Raw genomic sequence first — 23,079 nt, forward strand, 5'->3', positions numbered from 1 at the left:
ATAGCAGTATGGTTGGTCTGTTACTTTTCTTTGTAACATTATGTACCTTGACAACATTATGACAACTTACAATAGCAGCAGGTATACGTTAGGATATTCAGAACATTACTAGAAACTAATCATACCCAAGTGAAGTTGAAGAGCAAGCCTCTTTCTCCATCCTTGCTGTAAACCAATTCTCAAAATATTATTTTTTAGCTCTGAGTAAATACCCAGCTCAATGACAGCAAGGTAGTCTAAACATGAAGTGCTGGGAGTAGCTGCTACTAGTATTTGAGTGAACAAGTATAAAACAATCTAACCTTCTGAGGAAATCTGCCATAAAAGAATAAAATTACCAGAGAATGACTGTATTCATAAAACTGTAGGTATATGTATTGGGGAAAAAAAGCACATTAAAAGCTAGAACTTTCCCTCCTTACTCACCCGATCACAAGTCAAGCACTGTACTGAGCTTACTATAGTCCCATCAAATATATCGGAGATAACGCTCCTGTACCTCTTGCGCTTCTTCCTTTTTGGTGATGATACAGTTGAAACTATGAAATGACAAAAATAAAACGCTGAAAGTAAATCAAGATAGAGGGGATTCTGATTTCCTTCAAGTTTGCATAATATAATTAGAGATCAGACATTTTTAGGATTAAATTATGAGCTAGACCCTGTTTTCTATTTACTAAATTTTTCTTGGAAATTACACAACCAGATTACTGCTAGTACCAGGCAATTTATGTAGGTTTCTCAAGCAGTTTACGGGGGACAAACACCAGAAAATTTTGCCTCTTTTTCAGTAAAACGCAAACAGCCAGGCTTGACATGTACACCCCACTGCTACAAGATTCGTCTTGGCAGGAATCCCCCAAGGTATAAACTCAAAAAGGCAAATTCTATCTGACATTTAATGGGATCACATCTTTCCAGGAAGCTTATATACAAGCTGAGAAAGCTCATATACAAGCTTATTGTTTCACAACACCGATGACAGTGGGTTGAAATAGCCTAAATTTACTACTAGAGTCCAGCCTAACAGCAGCTATTAAAAAAAAGTAAAGTAAAACTCCAAGCCAATAACATGCTCCCCACCCAAATCCACTACTAACTAGGTAAACACACAGTCCCTTGGGCTTTACAGATTACTGGAAGGGTAGGCTAAAATGAAGACCACAAGACAGACCACTCAGAAGCAGGAGTCAAAGGCAAGCTCTGCCAAAATGCTGACAGCCAGTAACAAGATAGACAGTGAAATCTGGAAATAATTACAGTGAGGAGGAAATTGAATTACTCCAATAAATCTTTCACATAGAACACAACCTCCCAAGGCTCCTTTGTTCATAAAGAGTTTGCCCATAAGCAAGTACTCTTGTGCCTTTACAGTCCAGCAGTATTATTTGTTGACCCTGTATCATCCCGTACCTAGAAAGACGTCTAAAATAATAGAGAAGTCTGAATTCAAAAGTATCTCCAGCAGAAAGAACAGCCATTAGAAGTAATCTGAAAAAACATCTTTTCCACAACACATCAGATATATTTTATTTATCGTGGACACAAACTGCTTCATACAAGCCTTTTGCCCAGAATTCTCTAAGGTTCCTTTCAATCACTTATTTTGACACTAAACTGCTTTAAGATAGTTCTAAGGTATTAATTTATCAGTGATGTGGAGAATGGGCTGTACTTATCCACACTAACAAACAGCAGGAAGAAATGGAATAAACTGACAAGCAGGGGCATCTTAGAACTGTGGCACCCAACAGACACCACGTGCTTTTGGCAAGAGGAAAACAGAAAAGAAGGGAACAGGTGTGTTGTAATTAGGTATTAGCCCCCAGACAGAAGTCCTAGCACACTAGGGAATTCCTTATGGGGAATTAAAAAAAAAACAACCAACAATCCACCTTGTGAGCTTGCAAATGACTACTACACTACACCTCTTGTCAGTTCTACTGCATACATATCTGCTCCCTCTATACACAATAAAGATGACCAAGAGTTAAATTATTATGAAGTTAAGAAAAATAAATATCTGTAGTCTAGATTAGAAGAGACCTTTGGATATCATCTGATACAGTCTCTGTTCAAAGCAGTTCTAGTTGAACTTTGGAATATCTATCTCCAAGATCCTTGGGGTACCTCTGGGCTCCTGCCTCTGTTCCAGTATTCAACCACTCAGTGGAAAGATTTTTTTTCCCTTCCATCTAATAGGAATGTTCCTTTCTGTAACTTGCTTCCATTTCTGTTTGTTGCATAGCTTCAAGAACAGCCTGGCTCTACTTTCTCTATAACCACTCATACTGCTGATGACAGCAACAGTTCCCCTTTAGCCTTTCCTTCTCCAGGCTGAACAAACCCAGCTTTCCCAGCCTCTCCTTGAACATGACCGGCTCCAGCCATAGAGTACCCCTTCTCATAGACTCACTTCAGTTTGTCTAAAACCTTCCTGTAATGGTGAAGCCAAAACTGGAGACAGCAGTACAAATGCAGTGTCAAAACTGCTGAACAAATGAACCAAGAAGGTCAAAGATTTAGGTCCATCAAATCATGGTCATTCAATATCAATGCTAAAGCACTAGAAGGATAACATGAACATTTTCAGAACTTATCCTGGACAGTCTGCTGAATGAAAGAATATCACAATATTAAAGTTGTGGAAGTTTTTTGGTTTGGTTTAATACTAGCCTTAAAAGCATGTTCTAAAAGACAAGCTTTTCCTAAAATAGTCTCCTGTTAGATAAATAAAGGCCAAAAAAAAATAATCTACTGTTCCTTGTGCCCTAAAGCTCCATTGTCTTGTATCTAAGTGCAACAGAAGTCTAAACATTCTGGATGCTGATAAACACATCATACTGTGCAAAGTGCCAGAAGAAAGACTCCACACCACAAGGACAGACTTGCAAATGCTGCCTGCTTTCTTGTTACTATCTGCACTACAGATAAATACAGCTCCTTAAATCTTAATAAACTAAAATGTTGACTTACTGAACTTCTCTTGAAGAAGGTTCTCTGAAAAGCATTATCTTTTTGTGGGTACTAACTTCTAATGTCTTCCCTTTCTCCAAACCAGTGCAACTGAGGAAGTTGTCTAAAAATATTATTCCATCTTTCTAAAGCAGAGGCAAATACTATTTATGCTTCAAAAGAATGAGAATGTTACAGAGGTAAAGGGAGTCATCTCTTATGTCCAGTTCATATAATGCTCCCTCTCCCCAAAGGGGATAGGGGATAATAAAACCAACCCTAAGAACAACACTGCATTGCTACGCAAGACATAAGAAACAAGAAAATTAAAACTGTAATACAGAGCAATTCAGTACTGGGAGGAAAACGATAAAGGGCCCATACCTTTTTTGTGGACTGGTGCCAACGAAGAGCATGATGAGAATGATTTTGGAGGACTGTTTGATAAGCGTGTGTTCATCCCTTCATTTGATAATGGGGTTTGGGCTGCAGATATATCATTCATGTGGACATCACTGATGTACTCTGAAATTAATATTTGCATTACTTCATAAATTCTATCAAAAAATAATTGCAGAATGAAAAGACACAATAGTTTTGTAATTAATTTAACCACAGTGTCAGGTCACTGGACATTTAGGAATGAAGCACCATTTCAATTCACATACCTTTAAGTTAAGAACAAAATCAAAAAAACCCACTCCTTCTGGGTTATCTGGAACCTTACCCAGTATAAATCTTCAGCTTTTCAAGGAAATTCAAATTGAATTCAAAACGCCTGAACTAAAAAAATTAAGGTGCTGCGTTGTTTACAAGGAAATCCACCAACCCTATTTGACCTATACCTCTCTATGGTACTCTGTAACTCATTTCCATTCCCACAGATATTCTGGCTAAGAATTTGACTATTTCAATTGCACATTAGTAATATATTACCTGAGAATCTGCTGTGTATCTGTACCTTGACTGTTCCTTGATTATTTAAAAATTCAGTAGTCTCCGAAGCAGTGTTTGTGTCTTTTTCCAAGTCTTCCATAGAATTTGCTCGTTTAAGCTTGTTGCTTGATATTTTTTCTTTCTGCCAGTCTTTGGATGTGATTGAGTTGTTATCATCATCCTGAATTAACATGGTAGTCTCTGCAGGATCCTCCAAGACAGGTTTGAAGATAGCATCATTTTCTGTTTTATCACAGGTACCGCAGGATTCACAGGGCTGAAAGCCTACATCTGACTGGCTCTTTTCTTCTTCCATACTCTCTTCAGCACTCATAGGCTGGGCATCTTCCAGTTCTACAACTGGTTCTTTAAGCTCTTCATGAAGCAAATCCATTAGACAACGCAAAAATTCTTGTGCATCCTAGGATTTTAAACAAGTTTTACAGTATTATTCCACTGTATTTGGAAGATATTACGGTCATATCAGGAAAAGATAGAGATAACTAAAACGAAAGCTACAGCTGGCTGCTAAAGAAGAATAAGGTAAATTCCTCTGTTCTAGGTCTAACGTTCAAAAGATGTTTCATTTCCAGACCACATACTTGTTTCCTGCATCCATTTCTTGCATGTCACAAGTAGTCTTATACAAGTTTCCTCCAAAACACATCAATCTCCAAAAGGTTTATGTCAAGAACTAAGAAAAATAGTTCCATAGCCTACATGAATGATAAAAGTAACAAGCAACTACCAACAGTGTGGTCAGATTCCAGCTTTGCTGGTAATAGAATATTTTAGGGTCAGTTTTTTAAAACCTTATGCAGCACCTTCAGCAAAGCAACCAGAGCCTTGCTTTCTCTGGGCACCAAAGTACTTTATTAAAAAGTATGATGATGTACTTAGCTCATCTTTCCAATTGCATCATGCTGTCAAAAAGATTTTAATTCTTCTGTTCAAGCCTGAGCAAGATTCCTCAACTCTCAGTTGTTTCCACAAAGAGCTGTCATGTATTACTACAAATCTAATCTGTGTTTGGAAGTATCTTAAAACCCACCAAATTTCAACAATCAATGCAGCAGCTTGGTTCCTGGCAATAGAGAATATCTAATAAAGCAAGCACGGGAGAAAGCAATAGCCTCTTCTTGGCAGCTACTACTGCTTCTATTTTCTGCTATTTTCCTTTTTTATTTTGGTTGTTCACAATAATAATTTTTCCTGCTCAACATTCCCATCCATCATAGTTAAGGTTACAATTGCTGAGTAGAAAACATTCTTTTTCTTAAAAACTACAACTACCAGATCTGAACTTTGGGTTTGGGTAATGAAAAGAAACCTAATATGCTCATTTGCTGGTAATCCTTTTACAAAAACAAACAAACGACCAATAAAACCTACTCAAACCTTGAGACACAGATTAATTAATAAACATTCTTCATTGAGCAAAAGAATTCCTTTTTCTCCCTGAATATTGGAGGTGGCAACCCAACTGGCTGCCCCATTGGCGATGCTGGGCAACAGGAGTGTCAGTCAGGAAAGACGTGCTTTGTTTTAATTGTTACCATGAAACCTACTGAACACACAACTGCATGATCCAGGCAGAACCTAAAAAAGTTCTCAAGAAGTGTTGCTCTGCATGGAAAAAGGCATTCTCATCAGTGTTCAAAGCTGTAAGAATCAAGTTTCCATACAGTTTCTTTTTGGTTATCAAGACTGATTTTCTACTTTTCCAGAAATTCATGTGGCTCTTAAGAAATTCATGAGTAAATTAAAAAACACTGAGATTACTATTTAAACATTTACTTTTACAGCTACATGCAGCATTAGAACATTAAAACATATGTTCTAATCCTGCACTCCACAAATATGAAACATGCTGACTGAAACAGCAAAATTCCTTTGAATAACAGCAGATTCCTTGAAGATAATAGTAAGCTTTTCTAATTACAGGGTTAAATTTTTCCTCTAGCTCAAAAGCTTTTAATAAAATACTGCTAGCTGTATGAATGCAGCAAGATACCGCATGAAGGATCAACTGAAGAATGCCTTTACTAAATAATAATCCATGACTACTTAACAAGTGACCAACTTACAGTTCCCACAATACTTCTTACAAAACACACAGCAGTGGGTTTTTCTTTCAAAGATACTAAATGACAGTTGGATACGGTGTATTTAACTTCTTTAAAAACATAACTGGTAGATGAATATAAAAAAAATATTCTTTTTTATTTTTGAACGCCTTTATTTTGTTTTCTGGGACTGCTCGAATATTAGTAGCATTACTTCACACAAAGAAAAGTTTTACATACATAATATTTTAATTTTTCTGAAAAAAGGCAAAAGGAGTTATTCCCAGAAATTGAAGGCCTTTCAAGAATTTGATATAAACAAACATAAAACCTGACTTAATTTTGATGGTTTGGTTTCAGATGATCCATATTTGCAGCACATAATCTAAAGTTTATGTTGGACTTGCTTTTAACAAATATAGGAAGCACGGTATCCTAAGCATTAACTTTAAATTTAAGAGATAACTTTATGGCCTAGGCAGATTTAAAAGACATAAGAAATCATATAGTTTTACCTGTTGGGAATAGCCTCGAAACGTTGGATTGACAGTTTTAATTCCTTGAAATAAACCAGTAGGAACAACAGAACCAGGCCTAAGGAAAAAAAAAAAGTTTTACATATATAAATATACACAGAAAACCCAAGCATTTAAGTGGAATTTTCTATCTTTACTGGGATCATAATTCTACCTGCAACTGAACCATAACACATCTAACACCAATAATATTACTCTTAACCAAACATAATCTTGGTATTGAATTATTAACTGTACAATTTTTTAAAAAAATCTGTCATCCAACAGAAATAGAGACTGTATCAGGACTTTTATGCCACGTTTCTTGTCACAGAATCAGGTGATAAATCAGACATACTCTTGGCACTATGCACAACGACAATTTCTTTCACCTTTGTTCTTATGTTTTGAAGTATTTTCTTAGACAGAGATAATAGAAAATCCATATAAGGAAAGGAGTTGATAAAACATTGATAACAGAATGAAGGACACAGAGAATAAAGTAGTTAAACATTTTAGATGCATTTCTGGCAGACAAACTTATTTTTAAAAGCTTAATGCTACTTTGTATAGTGTTTATCATCTATTTCTTGTCAAATCTTCCCTTCTACAATTTACATCATTTATTTGTCCTATTTTTGGTAGATATTGACAAGAGCATGTTATAAGACATGTGTTTAAATCCTGTAAATTAATCTTTCCTTCCTTAATTTCTAACAGTAATTCTGTGATAGACACAAAATAAAAATTAGAAACCTAGGACAGATTAATACATCCTTCATGGCTCTGTAGTTTATTTATAATCATTTCATCACCAAAATGACAAAATACCTGCTTTTGTGCCAGAGTTCTGTCATCAGCTTGAGGTAACTTTTACAAATTGCTGGTTTCTTATCTGTTCGGGCTAAGCCTCCACAGTCAAGAAAAAAGTGTGTCAAAGGTGGGCTGATTAAAAGGAAGAAAATAGTATTTTTTTCAGGTTATTAAAATACAAGAGGAAATCTGCATTTCATACAAGATTATATAACAAAAAAAAAAAGGCCATACTATTATGGAATTGAACAGTTCCATTTCCTACATCCTTAAGTGCTGCAACCAAACATTTCCTAGTAGGACAACTTCAGCAGTACAGCAACACTGCTCCTCAGACGTATTCTGACATTTGTTAAAGCACCAGAATTGTCTACTGGGATTCAAATTCAAGGCAATTCCTACTGGCTCTCACAGAAGCACTCATGTACCACTCCAGCAACAATCACCATAAGCCTAGTCCAGAAATAGCACCTTGAACAAATCTTCTTTTCTCTAGAATCCAAGAGTGGCACATGATGTTTGTAGGCAAATAGTCTATACTAAAATTATTATTTATCTGTTTACTTCAGGCAGTGTGTCGCCAACTCACATACTCTATCAGTTCTCTCCCTTCATCCCCCCTTTTGAAGTCACAATACTTCATACAGATTGAACCTATTTTTATCCAAGAAAGGAGATATCCTAGCATATTTGCAAAATTTGGCATTTCTCAGACTCACTTCCTCATGACTAAATGCCTTGTCCAATTCTTTACCTTCTAGAGAGATTTGCCTCAGTTCTCCTCTCCCTCAAAGGATGTTAGTGAGGTCTACTTAGCCCTGTATCCTGTCTTGGGCTGCTGCCCAAGATGGGTATAGTAAGCACATACAATATATGCTTGAGTGCTGTCCCTGCCTAACCATTTCTAGTGCAGGAAACTTTAGAGTTGGACAGTGGTTTTATCTCTTCAGCTTTTGTAGATTTCTCCTTCAAGAACTTATCTGGCATCTGCACAGGATGAGAAGATTTTCTATTCTAGCCATTCCTAGGATGATTTAGCATAGAGCGTCCCAGATGCATTGTTTGTAAGGACTGAATTTGGACCTTTTACACTTAATACGTCTCTTCTTTTTAATTAGGGTTTATTCTTATGCATTTCCATTTGATTTCTTCCACAGCAGAAAAAAAAAACCATCCCCCAAATTTAACAGCTTTTATCAGGTTTTCTTCTAGTTTCTAGAACTGCATATATTTTTATTTAAGACAGTGAGGACTTAGAATAAAACGGAAAAAGCTGAGTAATCCATGTATCATGATACTTTTTTCCTATCAGTGACACAATTGTTTGTAGTGTATGAAGACTGAGATTTAACAAATACATGTCTTCTTCCAAGGTAGTGCAACCCTTTAAAATCCTTAACTATATCTTGAGAAAATGAATGTGTAAGCAAATATAAAATTAGATTTACAACCATTTTCCTTACCAGTTGGAAAGAGCTTGTAAAGCTGCATTCATATAACAAGTGTTCCCAATATTTTTTAATCCTGTTAGACCTGAAAAACAGAATGAATATTCAGCAAGTCCTTTAATCCAAGACAAGACATATTAAGGAAAATACTTCCTAGAAAATATGTACTAATTAAAAGACTTGTGTTACACTTCTGATACCAATTATAATGTCGAGTTGCAATGAAAAGAAACACAGGACTCCTAAAGGAATAATAATCTAACTAGAAGAAGTAATTAAGTGTTTTGATTTTGGCTGAGTAAAACACTTCAGACAAGTAGATAGTATTTCATCTTACTAACTTTTGATGTTTTATGTCAGCTGCAGATTGTAATTTAAAATATTTCTATCAATATTTAAATTTTACTTGAACTTAATGATTTACCTGTTCAGTTAAATTGTTGCTATGCTGCATTCGTAACCATTAATCATATTACTAAAAACTTCTCAAGGAAGATTTCATCCTTCTGTCTCAAGTTCATGCTAGTAGTCAGATTATGCTAAACAGTCAAAATCTACTCAGCATGTGATTATCCCAGAAGCAGAATTATAATGACCTATGATCAGGCTTTTTCTATGCCAATTATACACCCTTTATACACACAGACTGATCAGTTTAGGCTTCCCCACAGAATTTATTTTCAAGCTCAGATTGTTTACTTTCTTTATTGGTATCCACATACAGTTTTTCCTTACACATAAAAGTTACAATTAACATATATTCCTTCAGTGATTATAGAGTCATGAAAAATGCTCTCTAAATATTTGGAGAGGCTATTTAAAAAACTCACAATTATAATATGATCTCAATTTAAAAAAATAATCTGAAACACTTGCTATTCATAGCTACTAGTATTAAATTAATGAAGTAATTAATTTCAAAATAAAACTGCTTTTGTGTAAGAAAACAGTAAGACTGGAAGACGTGAAAATATTCACCAATCGACAGTGTTGGCTCTATGCAATTCTTGAAGTATAGGAACTACCCTGATCATTTTAGTCTGGGGCAGAAAAAAACCCCAACTTACTAAGAAAAGCAGTTATGGTTACTTCAGTTGAATTTTGTAATATACAGAACTTAATTTTTAGGTTTTAAAAGGTTCTTCTATGTGTCTGAATGGAAATAGCGTCCTGCTTCCCACATCTGAACCTGCATTCTGCACTTCCAATTTCTGCCTACAAAAGGATGGTCACTTTTACTGAAATTGGAAACAGGCATAATTTTTTTTTTTTAATTGTTAACAGCAGAAGATGTATCAGGAAGATACTCTCACTGCAGTTTTCCAGCCTCTAGTATTGCAAGTAAAGTTTTTAAATAGATTTCTTTTATAAAGACATATCCTAATGTTTGTTTTATCAAAAGCATTTCAAAAGAAATTTTAAGACTAAAGTTAAAATGGAGCTGAAGAAGTTTTTCCCTTTAAACTTGAGAAGTGTATTAACACAGTCACATCAATATTACTGGGAACTTTAATGCAATTCTACTTTTATATTACTTCTATACAAATTTATGTTCTCCAAAACATGAGTAGGACAAAAAGATACAGAAATACACATTGGTAGGAGAAACTGACTGGGAATAAAACACATGGTTTAGTGATTTAAAGGCAGATGGCAAATTAGTGGGGTGGTGACATATCCCAAAAGACTGTGCCAGACAACAGAAGGGGCAAACTAGGTTTTTTGGCCAATGCTAGCAGACTTAGGAGAGGGGAAAGCTGGTAGTAGATGAGTAAAGGAGAAATGAGATCCATAAATTAGAACAACTCTTTTATCACTGATGGAAAACAAACTGCCTTGACATATGCATTGGCATCTCAAAGACAATAGCTTAACAATCTGTTGGTCAGATTTTCCTAAGAAACAGCAGTTAGAAATCTTTTCTTTACTAACAAGTACACATCCTTTTTAAAATTATCAATACCAATTTGAGACTTGTAAAAGATAAGAATAGTAATATTCTCCTATGAAAAGAGAAAATAAGGCTTCACCGTTTGGGGTTTCATCCACTGTCATTTTCATTTTTACAACAGTTCAATATTAGGGTGAGGTATACCAAAAAGCCTAGCAGTGCATGAAATCCATTACTGAAATGGAGAAAACAAAAAAACCCAAAACCCCATACTGGGATAACACAGGTTCAGAGAACGGTTACCCAAAATGCAGGAAAGCATTCAAATCAGGAACATTTTAGGACAGGAGATAACATTAGAACAGACTTTATTAAAAACTGCTTTTAACACAGTGGCTAGAATACCAGCTACACTAAACATTACTTCAACATGCTTTCTTATTTTTGTTGCTGCTTGCACAGCTGCACTGTATTTATCACTGCAGCCTCTGATCTGAAGGTAAGTAAAGACTGATGCAATAAAGGTGAAACTAAAAATAAAGATCTTAGTTGGAGCAGATTAGGAAACAGTTCGACTTAGAGAACTAATACATAGCAGCAGAACAGACTTGGAGACGTACACACATAATAACGGGCAATAAAGCGCTGGATTTTGCTTTTATTACCTCTAGTCTTTAACTCATCTTCTTCCACTTCTATATCTAAGTCATCAAATACAGCTGCTAGCGGAATCTTCAGCGTGGGATTACTAGGTATTTTAAAATCCTTATAATGAGAAAAAGAAAAAAAGTATATTTACTGGAATTTATCAATTTTCCTCGTAATTAAGCTTATGTATGATTTCATAAACAAATACAGGAACTGAAAATTATGTGAACGCATTTCAAAATGTCAGTGCATATAAAGTGAAAATAATAGTAACCCACAGCTACCCTGATAAAGTTTACTAAGAAAAACCCCACGCTTTTGTTTTCAGAGTAGCAGTGACAACATTGCATGATTTTATAACAACAGCTGAAGAATCAAAACAAAGCAATTTATAGCATTTTTTCCCCGTGGATAACAAACAGTAAGCCAGCACTGAAAAGCTAACACAGTAGTCATCACATAAAAGGTAGTGTATATGTTTTTGATATGCCACCAGATGGCTCACTATATTTAAAGATGACAAACTAAACTGTTAGAAGCAAAATGTACAAATAGAGAAACAAAGTATTAGGCAGGCTGACAACTATTGCATGACAAGCTCTTTTTGTGAGTATATAAATAAAAAATTCTAAACAAAATGTTTCACAGCCTTTATAAATTCTACTGATTTTTCTGTATATTATACACATTTCCTTGGAAGATTAAAACAGGTTAAGTATAATAGAACAGACGTTCAGAAGTCTGAATCCAGCTTTATATAAGGACAACAGAAATTTTTAAAAAATATTCCAATGGTACTATTCTAATTGAACTGCTGGCATTTTATGAGAAAACGATCAGACTGTGCTCATATTAAATACTAAACTGTGAAGTGAAAAATATTAAAGGATATTTCCTCTCTACATAGATTGAAGAATTGCCCATCTTTCTGCCCAACCTGTGTGTTATGGTATCTCTTCCACAGCTTTATGCCTCAAGCATAACAATTTTAGAAATACCATACTTGTACTTGTCAGTTTTAACTTGTCAGTTTTAACTGAACTACCTGTCATTTTTATATAAGTACATAAAATATGCAATAAAGAAATAACACTTTTTTCCAGATATATGCATTATGCCAAACAATAATACTTAAGAAATTGCAGCATAACTTTCTCCAAGACAACACTCATCTAGAAAAGATATTATCAGAGCAAACAATACTGGTGCCAATAAAGACTAGCGTAACCAGGAAAAGATTACAAAACAACAAATCAAACCTAAAGAAACCTTGTTGAAATTGTATAAGAACAAGACAAGCAAATAGCATATTTCAAAATTCTCTATACAACATTTGCTCATTTTTCCCCTCTAACTTGTCTCCAATACTAGCTAAATGCTTTATTCATTATCTTACTCTTCAGCTACTGTTTTAATTGTTAATAAACGTGGAGCTAGGAACAACTAAGCGTTTTTATAAAGTCTTGTCTTTGATGCCATGATCATATAAAACACTACCATCACAAGCCTGTCTTTTACTCAACTAATACCAACTTCCCAGATACTGGCCATATTTCTCTCTGTGGCATCCCAGCTGCTGCAGAACACTAATAGCATTCTCCTGATTTCTGGATTGATACATATTTTTCCACACGAATCTAACACAATATATTTGTCTTTCTACACCAAAATTACACACATATATAGAATATACACAGGTTACTACTGCTTTCTTAGTAAGTTCTAGTACAGTAGTTAAATTCTTAACTATTCAGGAGTGTTTGTGTGTATATCACTCCACTGTAAAAAATATGCCACACACATACTCAAAAATCAAGATCTTTTCAGTCATTTATCAAAACTGAAATCTAGACCTGTTTAAACCTCAGAAACTAACTTATAGGAATCGTTTTAAATGTCTTATATTACTACGTGAATGAGGTTAATAGCACATATTTCTCTAAAAATACTGTGCTTGTATGAATGAACTTGTATCTCAGGCAACCATCCATAACCACATACTAAGGCATTCAGTCACTCCCTGTAAGTTAGCCAGCAATTACTGTAATGAGTTTTGTAAGCAACATTTTGAAGAGCTGACAGAATGGGGAAGCACAGGTGAACTATTCCAATCTCGTAGCCTTAAATTTAACCCTGTATTTTTTCTGTACCTTACAGTTTACTGTAAGGCGCAGATTACAAATAATTAGACAATACAATGAAAAAAGTACACTTGGGAAGCATGCAGTACACAGAGACATTACGTAGAAGCTGGGTAACGTCTTTATAAAGAAATTTATAAAAATAGAAATTAATAGAAAGTTCAGCCACAAGAAAGGAGGAAAAGTCAGTCTCTCATTGGAGAGAAGACACTACATTTACTGCAAAGTTACAGCTCCCTTTATTCCGCCAGATTAAAAAATACCTGCACGCTATTTTCTTGTGCCTGATGAGACAGTCTTGCATTTGGTAGTGGAGAATGAGATCCTAATTTTCTATCCAGGAATACTTCTTTACTACAGGCATAACACCAAACACGGAGTGTAGTAAGGTTGACAGTCAGACAGTGTTTTGTCTCCTAAAACAGAACAAAAACCAAAACTGTGATTCAGAATTTAGGAATAATTAAATACTGCAATACACAAGCTACCACAGAAGTATTAAAATTCTAGATCTTTCAACAATTAAACAAATATACATATTAGAATATTTAAAAAAAACAATTCAATCACTGTAATTTTAGCACAAACTATCCAACACATTTTTAGTACAAGTCACTCAAATTAGCAACAAGGTATAAACAGAACCTAAGCCACTGTCATATCTGACATGCATCTGTGTAATTACAAAAATAAGAAGAAAGCCTGTTGTCAGAAGTGTTACAATTCACAGCAAACACATTTTCCAGGAACAGAAATGTCATAATGGCAGCCGCTGCCTCCCCTACAGTAAGGGCAGTGTTTGTTTCTACTGGTTTGCTATAGGAAATTTACACTATTTAATGATGAGTCAGAAGAGTAAATTAAGATTTTTAGTTCAGTTAGAGTAAGAAGTGCTCATATCAAAACAAATATTCTAGAATTCTGCAATTCTGTGACTCAGTTCTCTTGACAGCTTCATACCGTGAAGCAATCTAAAAATTTGACAGATGGAGAGTATTTTTACTGTTCTAATCCCCATCTTTCCTTTTTTAACCTCTTTGCTTACTGTAAGATTGGGTACACAGTTGCTATCATGCTCCAAATATTTCCTCCAGTCCTTCCTGCATTTCTTCCTTTTATGTCAGCAGCAGACACATTTATAGACAATGAAAGATTTACTAGAAGTTGGGAAAATACCACAACTGCTACAGGATGCCAAAGCTCCTCCTCCCTTCATTTAATAAAGCCTTGTACAAGAACAATGTTTTTCATATAAGATGTGGGCTACAATTTCATTAAGTAGCCCTCCCCATACTAAAAAACATCAGAAACAGATTATAATATCTCAGACAATTTTAAGCATAAGAATATATTTGGCTGCATAAATAATTACAATTCTCCACAGCAAGAGAGTATTAATTTTCTTGAAGTGGACACAATGAATATGATTATTTCCAGTACAGGGAGCCTGCTCATGGAAACTGGAGCAAGCAGAAATCAACTTATCCACATCAGCCTTGTTTCTCTCATTGTAGTGAGATTTTTACTGAAAAAAAAATAAATCCAGAAGATGGCTTACTATCCAGAAATTAAAATTAAGAAACAAAAGAATCAAGACAAGGATGTCACTGACAGCAAGCAAACTATCCATTCCCTTTCTCTTACCTGGCAAGTACATAACATTGCTAAAACAGCATGTAAATCAGGAATAAACTACCGGAGAAAGCCAAGAGATATAAAATTGTAGGGAAGAAATTCAGGGACCATCTATTCCCCAACTGCACTACAAGCAGCTCATTTTCATATATAAATATATATATACACATACATATATATATAGTAAAGGCTTTAGAACTGTGACTCAGCTTAAATAGCTGGCAAAAAAAAAATGTATTTCTATAGATTTATATTAATGCACTATCGATTTGTATAAATATGCACTGTTCAAGGCCCTGCTTCAAAAAAAAAAATCAGGAGTGGTGGTAAAATACAGTTATAACGTGCACTTCATAAAAAAACTCTGGTATATACTATTTGGTCATTTTAATATTCACCAGGGTTTACGTTTTTTTTAAGGAATAAAAAATGCTCAGCGTGGAACCTTAGATGTATTTTCTCACAGAAGAACTGTAAATTCGTGGCAAGATTTTAATTTAATCAGAAAATCAGCAATTCTGAAATGACATGATAACAAAACTGCCATCCCTCTGTCCCCAGTATATTTGCTGTGAGACAATGATAGATCCCATTTGCTTCACTTTGGCAAGTGTGCACAGAACAGACAGTGAGTTTAAGACCCAAACAGATGCACTCAAGCTGTCCAACCTTGCCATAACTTGGCATGCTGGGGAACACACTCCACTGCTCCTACCAAGCTGGATCCAAAATCAGGACACAGCAGGAAAGTAGATGTTCATATAAGCCTTGCCATAACTTGGCATGCTGGGGACACAGCAGGAAAGTAGATGTTCATATAAGTCTACAGGTTCTTATTCTGTAGCCTCTGGAGCAGGAAGCACCTGCTTCTGGTAATTTATACTTCCTTTCTTACACCTGTTCAGCTCTCACCTTCATTAACCAAACTTCCCTCCCCTTACCCATCAGGCAGCCACAATCCTTAAATAGTTAGATGGAAGTAGTGAAGTAGTGTAGTGAAGTCTTTTGTACACACATCTTGAAAATCTTCAGTAATTATTGTTCTTTTTTCCAATTTTCATCGTGTTAAGGAGCATAATAACGTCAGAATTACATAAAGAATTACGCCACTGCACAAAGACTATACACTCACATACTCCTAAATTAGTAAGACTTGCTTAAATAGATGAAAAACAATCACAGCTAATCAAACTTCCAAACAGTTATGTTAGCACAGGTTACCGACTTCGCTAAAATGAGTAAAAAAAGCTCTCTAATTCTGCCTCATTGCTTCAAGTCACTGTATTATCAGCAAATATACATACCTGGGAATGGGTGGTACTGTGATCAACATGGGATTCACCACAGCCAACATACGTACATCTGTTCTGTTGAGCAAGACACAAAGAAGTATACAGAATTAACAAGCGGTGTCAAACAGGTTTACAGAACAGGAACATACTGCCAGTCCCTTTAAAATTCACTCAGATTTCAAACTTGCAGAGTCCTACACAAACCAAGAGACATGCACAGTAAGTATTAAAAAAACCAAACACCTGAAGCAAATAAGAATGCTGCAAGATTTAACTCAGCTCCTCTCACTGGGAGGCAGTGTTAGACATTTAATGTGTTTGGAATATCATTTTTTGGCCATTTTGATATATTTATTCAGATTAAGGTCAACATGGATTTTTTACAATTCATTATTTGGAAAAGATTGTTATATAAAATATGAAGTTAGTCCAATATCTAAAATACTGAATTGCAACAGCCTCGGAACATGACAGACTTATTTAAAAATGCCTGTATGCCCCAATCTGCGGTACCTATTTACCAGAGTACTACTCCACAATTAATTAGTGTTTTTCACCTTTAAATAAGAGATTCCAGCACTATATGGTTAAGTACTTACTACATTCTAGTTGTAACACGCAAAATAATTGTTGATTTTAATTGTGCTAATTGCAAAACATATTTGGCTGAGTGTGGAATCTTGCAGCTGCCAATCTTCAAGCAATTTTCATTAATTCCTCATTTGCATGAGTCAAGACAATCACATCAGAGGGTACAGCATGTTATCCATGTAACTCTCTAAGCATGTTAATTTACACAATCAAATAGCAGCTGAACATGGTCAATTTTCTACATTATATAATGACAGATATTGGTTAAGTTACAGATAGTTAACATGCTGGGATCTCACCATGGTTTTCTACTGAAAAAGGTGAAGGCAAGTTGTCAGTTCATCCAAGGGGAGATATATCACAGCAGATCATTGCAGATGACACCAAGTTGGTAGGGAGTGTTGATGTGCTTGAGTGTAGGAAGGCTCTACAGAGGGATCTGGACAGGCTGGATCGATGGGCTGAGGCCAATTGTATGAGATTCAACAAGGCCAAGTGCCAGGTCCTGCACTTGGGTCACAACAACCCCATGAAATGCTACAGGCTTGGAGAAAAGTGGCTGGAAAGCTGCCCAGTGGAAAATAACCTGGAGGTGTTGGTCGACAGCCAGCTGAATACGAACCAGCAGTGTGCCCAGGTGGCCAAGAAAGCCAACAGCATCCTGGCTTGTATCAGAAGTAGTGCAGCAAGCAGGACTAAGGAAGTGATTGTCCCCCCCATACTTGGCACTGGCGAGATGGCACCTCAAATAATGTGTTCAGTTTTGGGCCCCTCACTACAAGAAAGACATTGAGGTGCTGGAGCTTGTCCAGATACAGTTATAACGTGCACTTCATAAAAAAACTCTGGTATATACTATTTGGTCATTTTAATATTCACCAGGGTTTACGTTTTTTTTAAGGAATAAAAAATGCTCAGCGTGGAACCTTAGATGTATTTTCTCACAGAAGAACTGTAAATTCGTGGCAAGATTTTAATTTAATCAGAAAATCAGCAATTCTGAAATGACATGATAACAAAACTGCCATCCCTCTGTCCCCAGTATATTTGCTGTGAGACAATGATAGATCCCATTTGCTTCACTTTGGCAAGTGTGCACAGAACAGACAGTGAGTTTAAGACCCAAACAGATGCACTCAAGCTGTCCAACCTTGCCATAACTTGGCATGCTGGGGAACACACTCCACTGCTCCTACCAAGCTGGATCCAAAATCAGGACACAGCAGGAAAGTAGATGTTCATATAAGTCTACAGGTTCTTATTCTGTAGCCTCTGGAGCAGGAAGCACCTGCTTCTGGTAATTTATACTTCCTTTCTTACACCTGTTCAGCTCTCACCTTCATTAACCAAACTTCCCTCCCCTTACCCATCAGGCAGCCACAATCCTTAAATAGTTAGATGGAAGTAGTGAAGTAGTGTAGTGAAGTCTTTTGTACACACATCTTGAAAATCTTCAGTAATTATTGTTCTTTTTTTTACATATAAGCTGAAGTACTCAAGAAGTCTTTTGTACACACATCTTGAAAATCTTCAGTAATTATTGTTCTTTTTTCCAATTTTCATCGTGTTAAGGAGCATAATAACGTCAGAATTACATAAAGAATTACGCCACTGCACAAAGACTATACACTCACATACTCCTAAATTAGTAAGACTTGCTTATATAGATGAAAAACAATCACAGCTAATCAAACTTCCAAACAGTTATGTTAGCACAGGTTACCGACTTCGCTAAAATGAGTAAAAAAAGCTCTCTAATTCTGCCTCATTGCTTCAAGTCACTGTATTATCAGCAAATATACATACCTGGGAATGGGTGGTACTGTGATCAACATGGGATTCACCACAGCCAACATACGTACATCTGTTCTGTTGAGCAAGACACAAAGAAGTATACAGAATTAACAAGCGGTGTCAAACAGGTTTACAGAACAGGAACATACTGCCAGTCCCTTTAAAATTCACTCAGATTTCAAACTTGCAGAGTCCTACACAAACCAAGAGACATGCACAGTAAGTATTAAAAAAACCAAACACCTGAAGCAAATAAGAATGCTGCAAGATTTAACTCAGCTCCTCTCACTGGGAGGCAGTGTTAGACATTTAATGTGTTTGGAATATCATTTTTTGGCCATTTTGATATATTTATTCAGATTAAGGTCAACATGGATTTTTTACAATTCATTATTTGGAAAAGATTGTTATATAAAATATGAAGTTAGTCCAATATCTAAAATACTGAATTGCAACAGCCTCGGAACATGACAGACTTATTTAAAAATGCCTGTATGCCCCAATCTGCGGTACCTATTTACCAGAGTACTACTCCACAATTAATTAGTGTTTTTCACCTTTAAATAAGAGATTCCAGCACTATATGGTTAAGTACTTACTACATTCTAGTTGTAACACGCAAAATAATTGTTGATTTTAATTGTGCTAATTGCAAAACATATTTGGCTGAGTGTGGAATCTTGCAGCTGCCAATCTTCAAGCAATTTTCATTAATTCCTCATTTGCATGAGTCAAGACAATCACATCAGAGGGTACAGCATGTTATCCATGTAACTCTCTAAGCATGTTAATTTACACAATCAAATAGCAGCTGAACATGGTCAATTTTCTACATTATATAATGACAGATATTGGTTAAGTTACAGATAGCTAACATGCTGGGATCTCACCATGGTTTTCTACTGAAAAAGGTGAAGGCAAGATGTCAGTTCATCCAAGGGGAGATATATCACAGCAGATCATTGCAGATGACACCAAGTTGGTAGGGAGTGTTGATGTGCTTGAGTGTAGGAAGGCTCTACAGAGGGATCTGGACAGGCTGGATCGATGGGCTGAGGCCAATTGTATGAGATTCAACAAGGCCAAGTGCCAGGTCCTGCACTTGGGTCACAACAACCCCATGAAATGCTACAGGCTTGGAGAAAAGTGGCTGGAAAGCTGCCCAGTGGAAAATAACCTGGAGGTGTTGGTCGACAGCCAGCTGAATACGAACCAGCAGTGTGCCCAGGTGGCCAAGAAAGCCAACAGCATCCTGGCTTGTATCAGAAGTAGTGCAGCAAGCAGGACTAAGGAAGTGATTGTCCCCCCCATACTTGGCACTGGCGAGATGGCACCTCAAATAATGTGTTCAGTTTTGGGCCCCTCACTACAAGAAAGACATTGAGGTGCTGGAGCTTGTCCAGAGAAAGGCAATAAAGCTGGAAAAGGGTCTGGAGAACAAGTTCTATGAGGAGCAACTGAGGGAACTGGGGTTGTTCAATGTGGAGAAAAGGAGGCTGAGGGGAGACCTTACTGCTCTCCACAACTACCCGAAAGGCGGGTGTCAGTCTTTTCTCCCAAGTAAGAAGTGATAAAACAGCCTCAAGTTGTGCCAGGGAAGGTTTAGATCGGATATTAGGAAAAATTTCTTCATTGAGAAGGTTGTCAAGCATTGGAACAGGCTGCCCAGGGAAGTGGTTGAGTTATTAAAAACCTCCCTGGAGGTATTTAAAAGATGTGTAGATGTGGTGCTTAGGGATGTGGTTTCGTGGCAACCTGGCGGTGTTAGGTTAATGTTTAGACTACAGGGTCTTAAAGGTTTCTTCTAATCTAAACAATTGTATGACAAAGTATCCTACTGCAATTAGAAAACTCTCCTATGGAAACGTTTGTGTGATATTGAGATTTTCAGTAACAGTTTAAAAACTCTAAGTGAGAAATAAAAAACTTGTTTCAAGCTTCCCAGCATTTCCCCACCTACCAGGCTGATGCACCCCTGAACACCTCTTCCTATTTTCAAGAGGGTTTTTATATCTAATTAAACATCAAACCATCTAACAAAAAGACATTGAACACTGTTTCTTTTCCCCTCCATTTCTATCTGTTATTGAGAGAAGGAGCAAAATAATTTGATCTCTTAACTGTTATCATAATCCACATAAAAGGAAACTAATGAAGTAGATTTTTAAAAATACTCATACATAAACCTAAAGGTTGGCGTCTCAGCCTAGGTATCTGTCTGACTTACAAAAATATTGCAAAGAAATGAAGTCATGCCTATAGAGCAAAATTTCAATCTCTGGAAACAGCTGTATGAAGAACTTACAAGACGTTTTAAAAACTGAATTAGCTACATGCTTTTCTGTTGGTATCATAGATCAATCAGAGCAAGATTTTCATAACCTTTTATTCTTTAAAATACAGTGAAAATTACGGGGTTTGTAGACAGTAAGAAGAATAAGGCAAAAGCGTATTTAAGAAAGAACTATATACAAGGTTAAGACTACAAAATTCATACAAGGTTTGAAGAATGTTTGTATAAGCTTCTACAAATTTCAAAATAAGCTTTTTATTATTAAGCAAAACAAAGAAAAAAGAGTATGTATTTTTATGCTGTAAAAGAAATCAACATTTATTGCTAGGCATTATCGCTACAAATGCTGAGAGGCTTACAAAAAGTAACTTAATTCAGGAATAATATATTATTTTTCAGATCTACAGACCCAGGGAAAAGATTAAAAAAAAAAATGTTAAGAGCTAAAAAACATAACGCAAGAAGAAACCTGCATATGCTAGCTGCTTATCAAAAAACAATCTCATTTTAAACACTGTATTCTTAAACTACAAGAAATATGTACCTGATAGAGGGTAAATAATTTTTAAAATAAAAAACTCTAGAAGAGGTTTTGGTTTTAAATAACTTAAAGAAACTAATTTAAAGAACTTTGTTATAGTTGTGCCTTAAAAAAAGTACTACCAACTTATCTACAGATTACTAGAAAAGGACCCTACTATGGAACAACAGAACAACTTACCTCTAAGCATGCCCAAAGGTTGGGTCCTCTGACTTTACAGTCTTGGCAAGTGCCCTATTAACATTAAGAAACAAGCTAGTATTATTTCATTTACTTTCATAAGTAAACCACAACTTCAAGACAAAACAAAATACAGTAAAGCTCAGTATCAGCCAAGTAATTTTAAGACAAAAAAATAGGATGTGTTGATAAACAATCTAATTTTTATTTTGCTTCATATAAACTTAAGATCAGTATATTTTTCTAATATAACCTTGGATACCTCTCTTGAGTTTTCATCTTAAACCAAAAATTGGTTTTGTAAATAAAGCATAAACTTACACATTATCATAAAAACGCTCAAAGTTGGTCCTTCCTATCAATTTACTATAAAAAGAAATGAAAGTCATAGAACCTGTAATAACAGCATATTCCTATTTGCAAATAGTCAACGCTACCTGCAAAAGTTTACAAAAAAAGATGCAACACTTGTGCAATGCTCTGTCCCTCAGCAGCACTTTAGCTGTTCCAGTTTTCATACACAGAAATTTAGCACTGTGGACAGAAATGGTTTGGCTTTTCATCACCTCCCAGCAAATACAGTGGGTTACAAGATCTTTCTTGGTTCCATTTGTTAATAGTAGCTGGAAACCCAGAGTTCAAATTTCTCAAACTGTGGCTCCTCCATCAAAAAGTGATCTGTTAGTCACTGTGAGCATAAATTTATTTGTTACAGTTTCTACTTGAAGTGGTCAGTTATGCTTTATTAGATTAACATTCAAAATAACTAACTGCTATAATGGCAGCATCTGAAAATAAGGTTCATCTTGGTGTGACACTAACTTTTAACTAATGCTTCCATTAAAACACCACTTGCTTTGGAGGACACTGTTGGGAAAGGTACTCTTTAAGTGTTAAGTACCAAAAAATAGTTTTTCAGTTTTATCAAGTCCATAATTCTGCCCATAATTTGTTTAAACCTTACTATTCTGGTACAGAAGATTTTACCCTTGCTTAACATTTAAAAGCATTTTATAACTAATAATACATGACAAGATACATAGCTAAAATAAGTGATCAGAGTTAACTGAGATATGAAGAAAGTTAGCTGCTACAACTCACATGAGATTTCTGTATCAATTCTTCTTTTGTTATCTCACCAACTGACTCCAAGTGCGGGCAATTGCTACCAGGCGATGACATTTTAGAAGCTGTATTTTCTGAGATCCTGTATCTGGGATTTTAAGGACCAGGGAATCACTTGTCAAGAGAAGAAAGAATGAGTAAAATCCAATTCATTACAGTAGGTAGCAATATTAGATATATAATATACAACATTATCATAATTTTTAAACAAATGT

General features: G+C 35.7%; 1 protein-coding gene across 11 annotated transcripts in view; it reads right to left on the bottom strand.

The window, feature by feature from the left end:
• The window catches only part of USP33 (ubiquitin specific peptidase 33), a 48,654-nt gene that overhangs the window by 16,465 nt on the left and 9,110 nt on the right, over positions 1-23,079 (bottom strand). For 5 of the 11 annotated variants that reach the window (XR_001411638.1, XM_014939179.1, XM_014939183.1 and 2 more), the window contains exons 3-13: positions 22,841-22,978; positions 21,740-21,793; positions 18,738-18,800; positions 13,677-13,829; positions 11,290-11,389; positions 8,749-8,818; positions 7,304-7,417; positions 6,473-6,551; positions 3,892-4,312; positions 3,340-3,480; positions 427-539 (exon numbers count right to left, since the gene is read on the bottom strand). Coding sequence is in view for 10 of the 11 variants with exons in the window: in XM_014939179.1 (XP_014794665.1) it covers positions 427-539; positions 3,340-3,480; positions 3,892-4,312; positions 6,473-6,551; positions 7,304-7,417; positions 8,749-8,818; positions 11,290-11,389; positions 13,677-13,829; positions 18,738-18,800; positions 21,740-21,793; positions 22,841-22,921 (1,389 nt within the window). In the remaining variant the exon portion in view is untranslated. Of the gene's footprint in view, positions 1-426; positions 540-3,339; positions 3,481-3,891; positions 4,313-6,472; positions 6,552-7,303; positions 7,418-8,748; positions 8,819-11,289; positions 11,390-13,676; positions 13,830-16,352; positions 16,416-17,230; positions 17,472-18,737; positions 18,801-19,615; positions 19,778-21,739; positions 21,794-22,840; positions 22,979-23,079 lie in introns of those variants that run through there. The other 6 variants (XM_014939180.1, XM_014939181.1, XM_014939187.1 and 3 more) reach the window with 4 other exon arrangements.

The sequence above is a fragment of the Calidris pugnax genome, unplaced genomic scaffold (genome assembly GCF_001431845.1).
Source record: "Calidris pugnax isolate Ruff unplaced genomic scaffold, ASM143184v1 scaffold18, whole genome shotgun sequence".
Classification (NCBI taxonomy): Eukaryota; Metazoa; Chordata; class Aves; order Charadriiformes; family Scolopacidae; genus Calidris; species Calidris pugnax.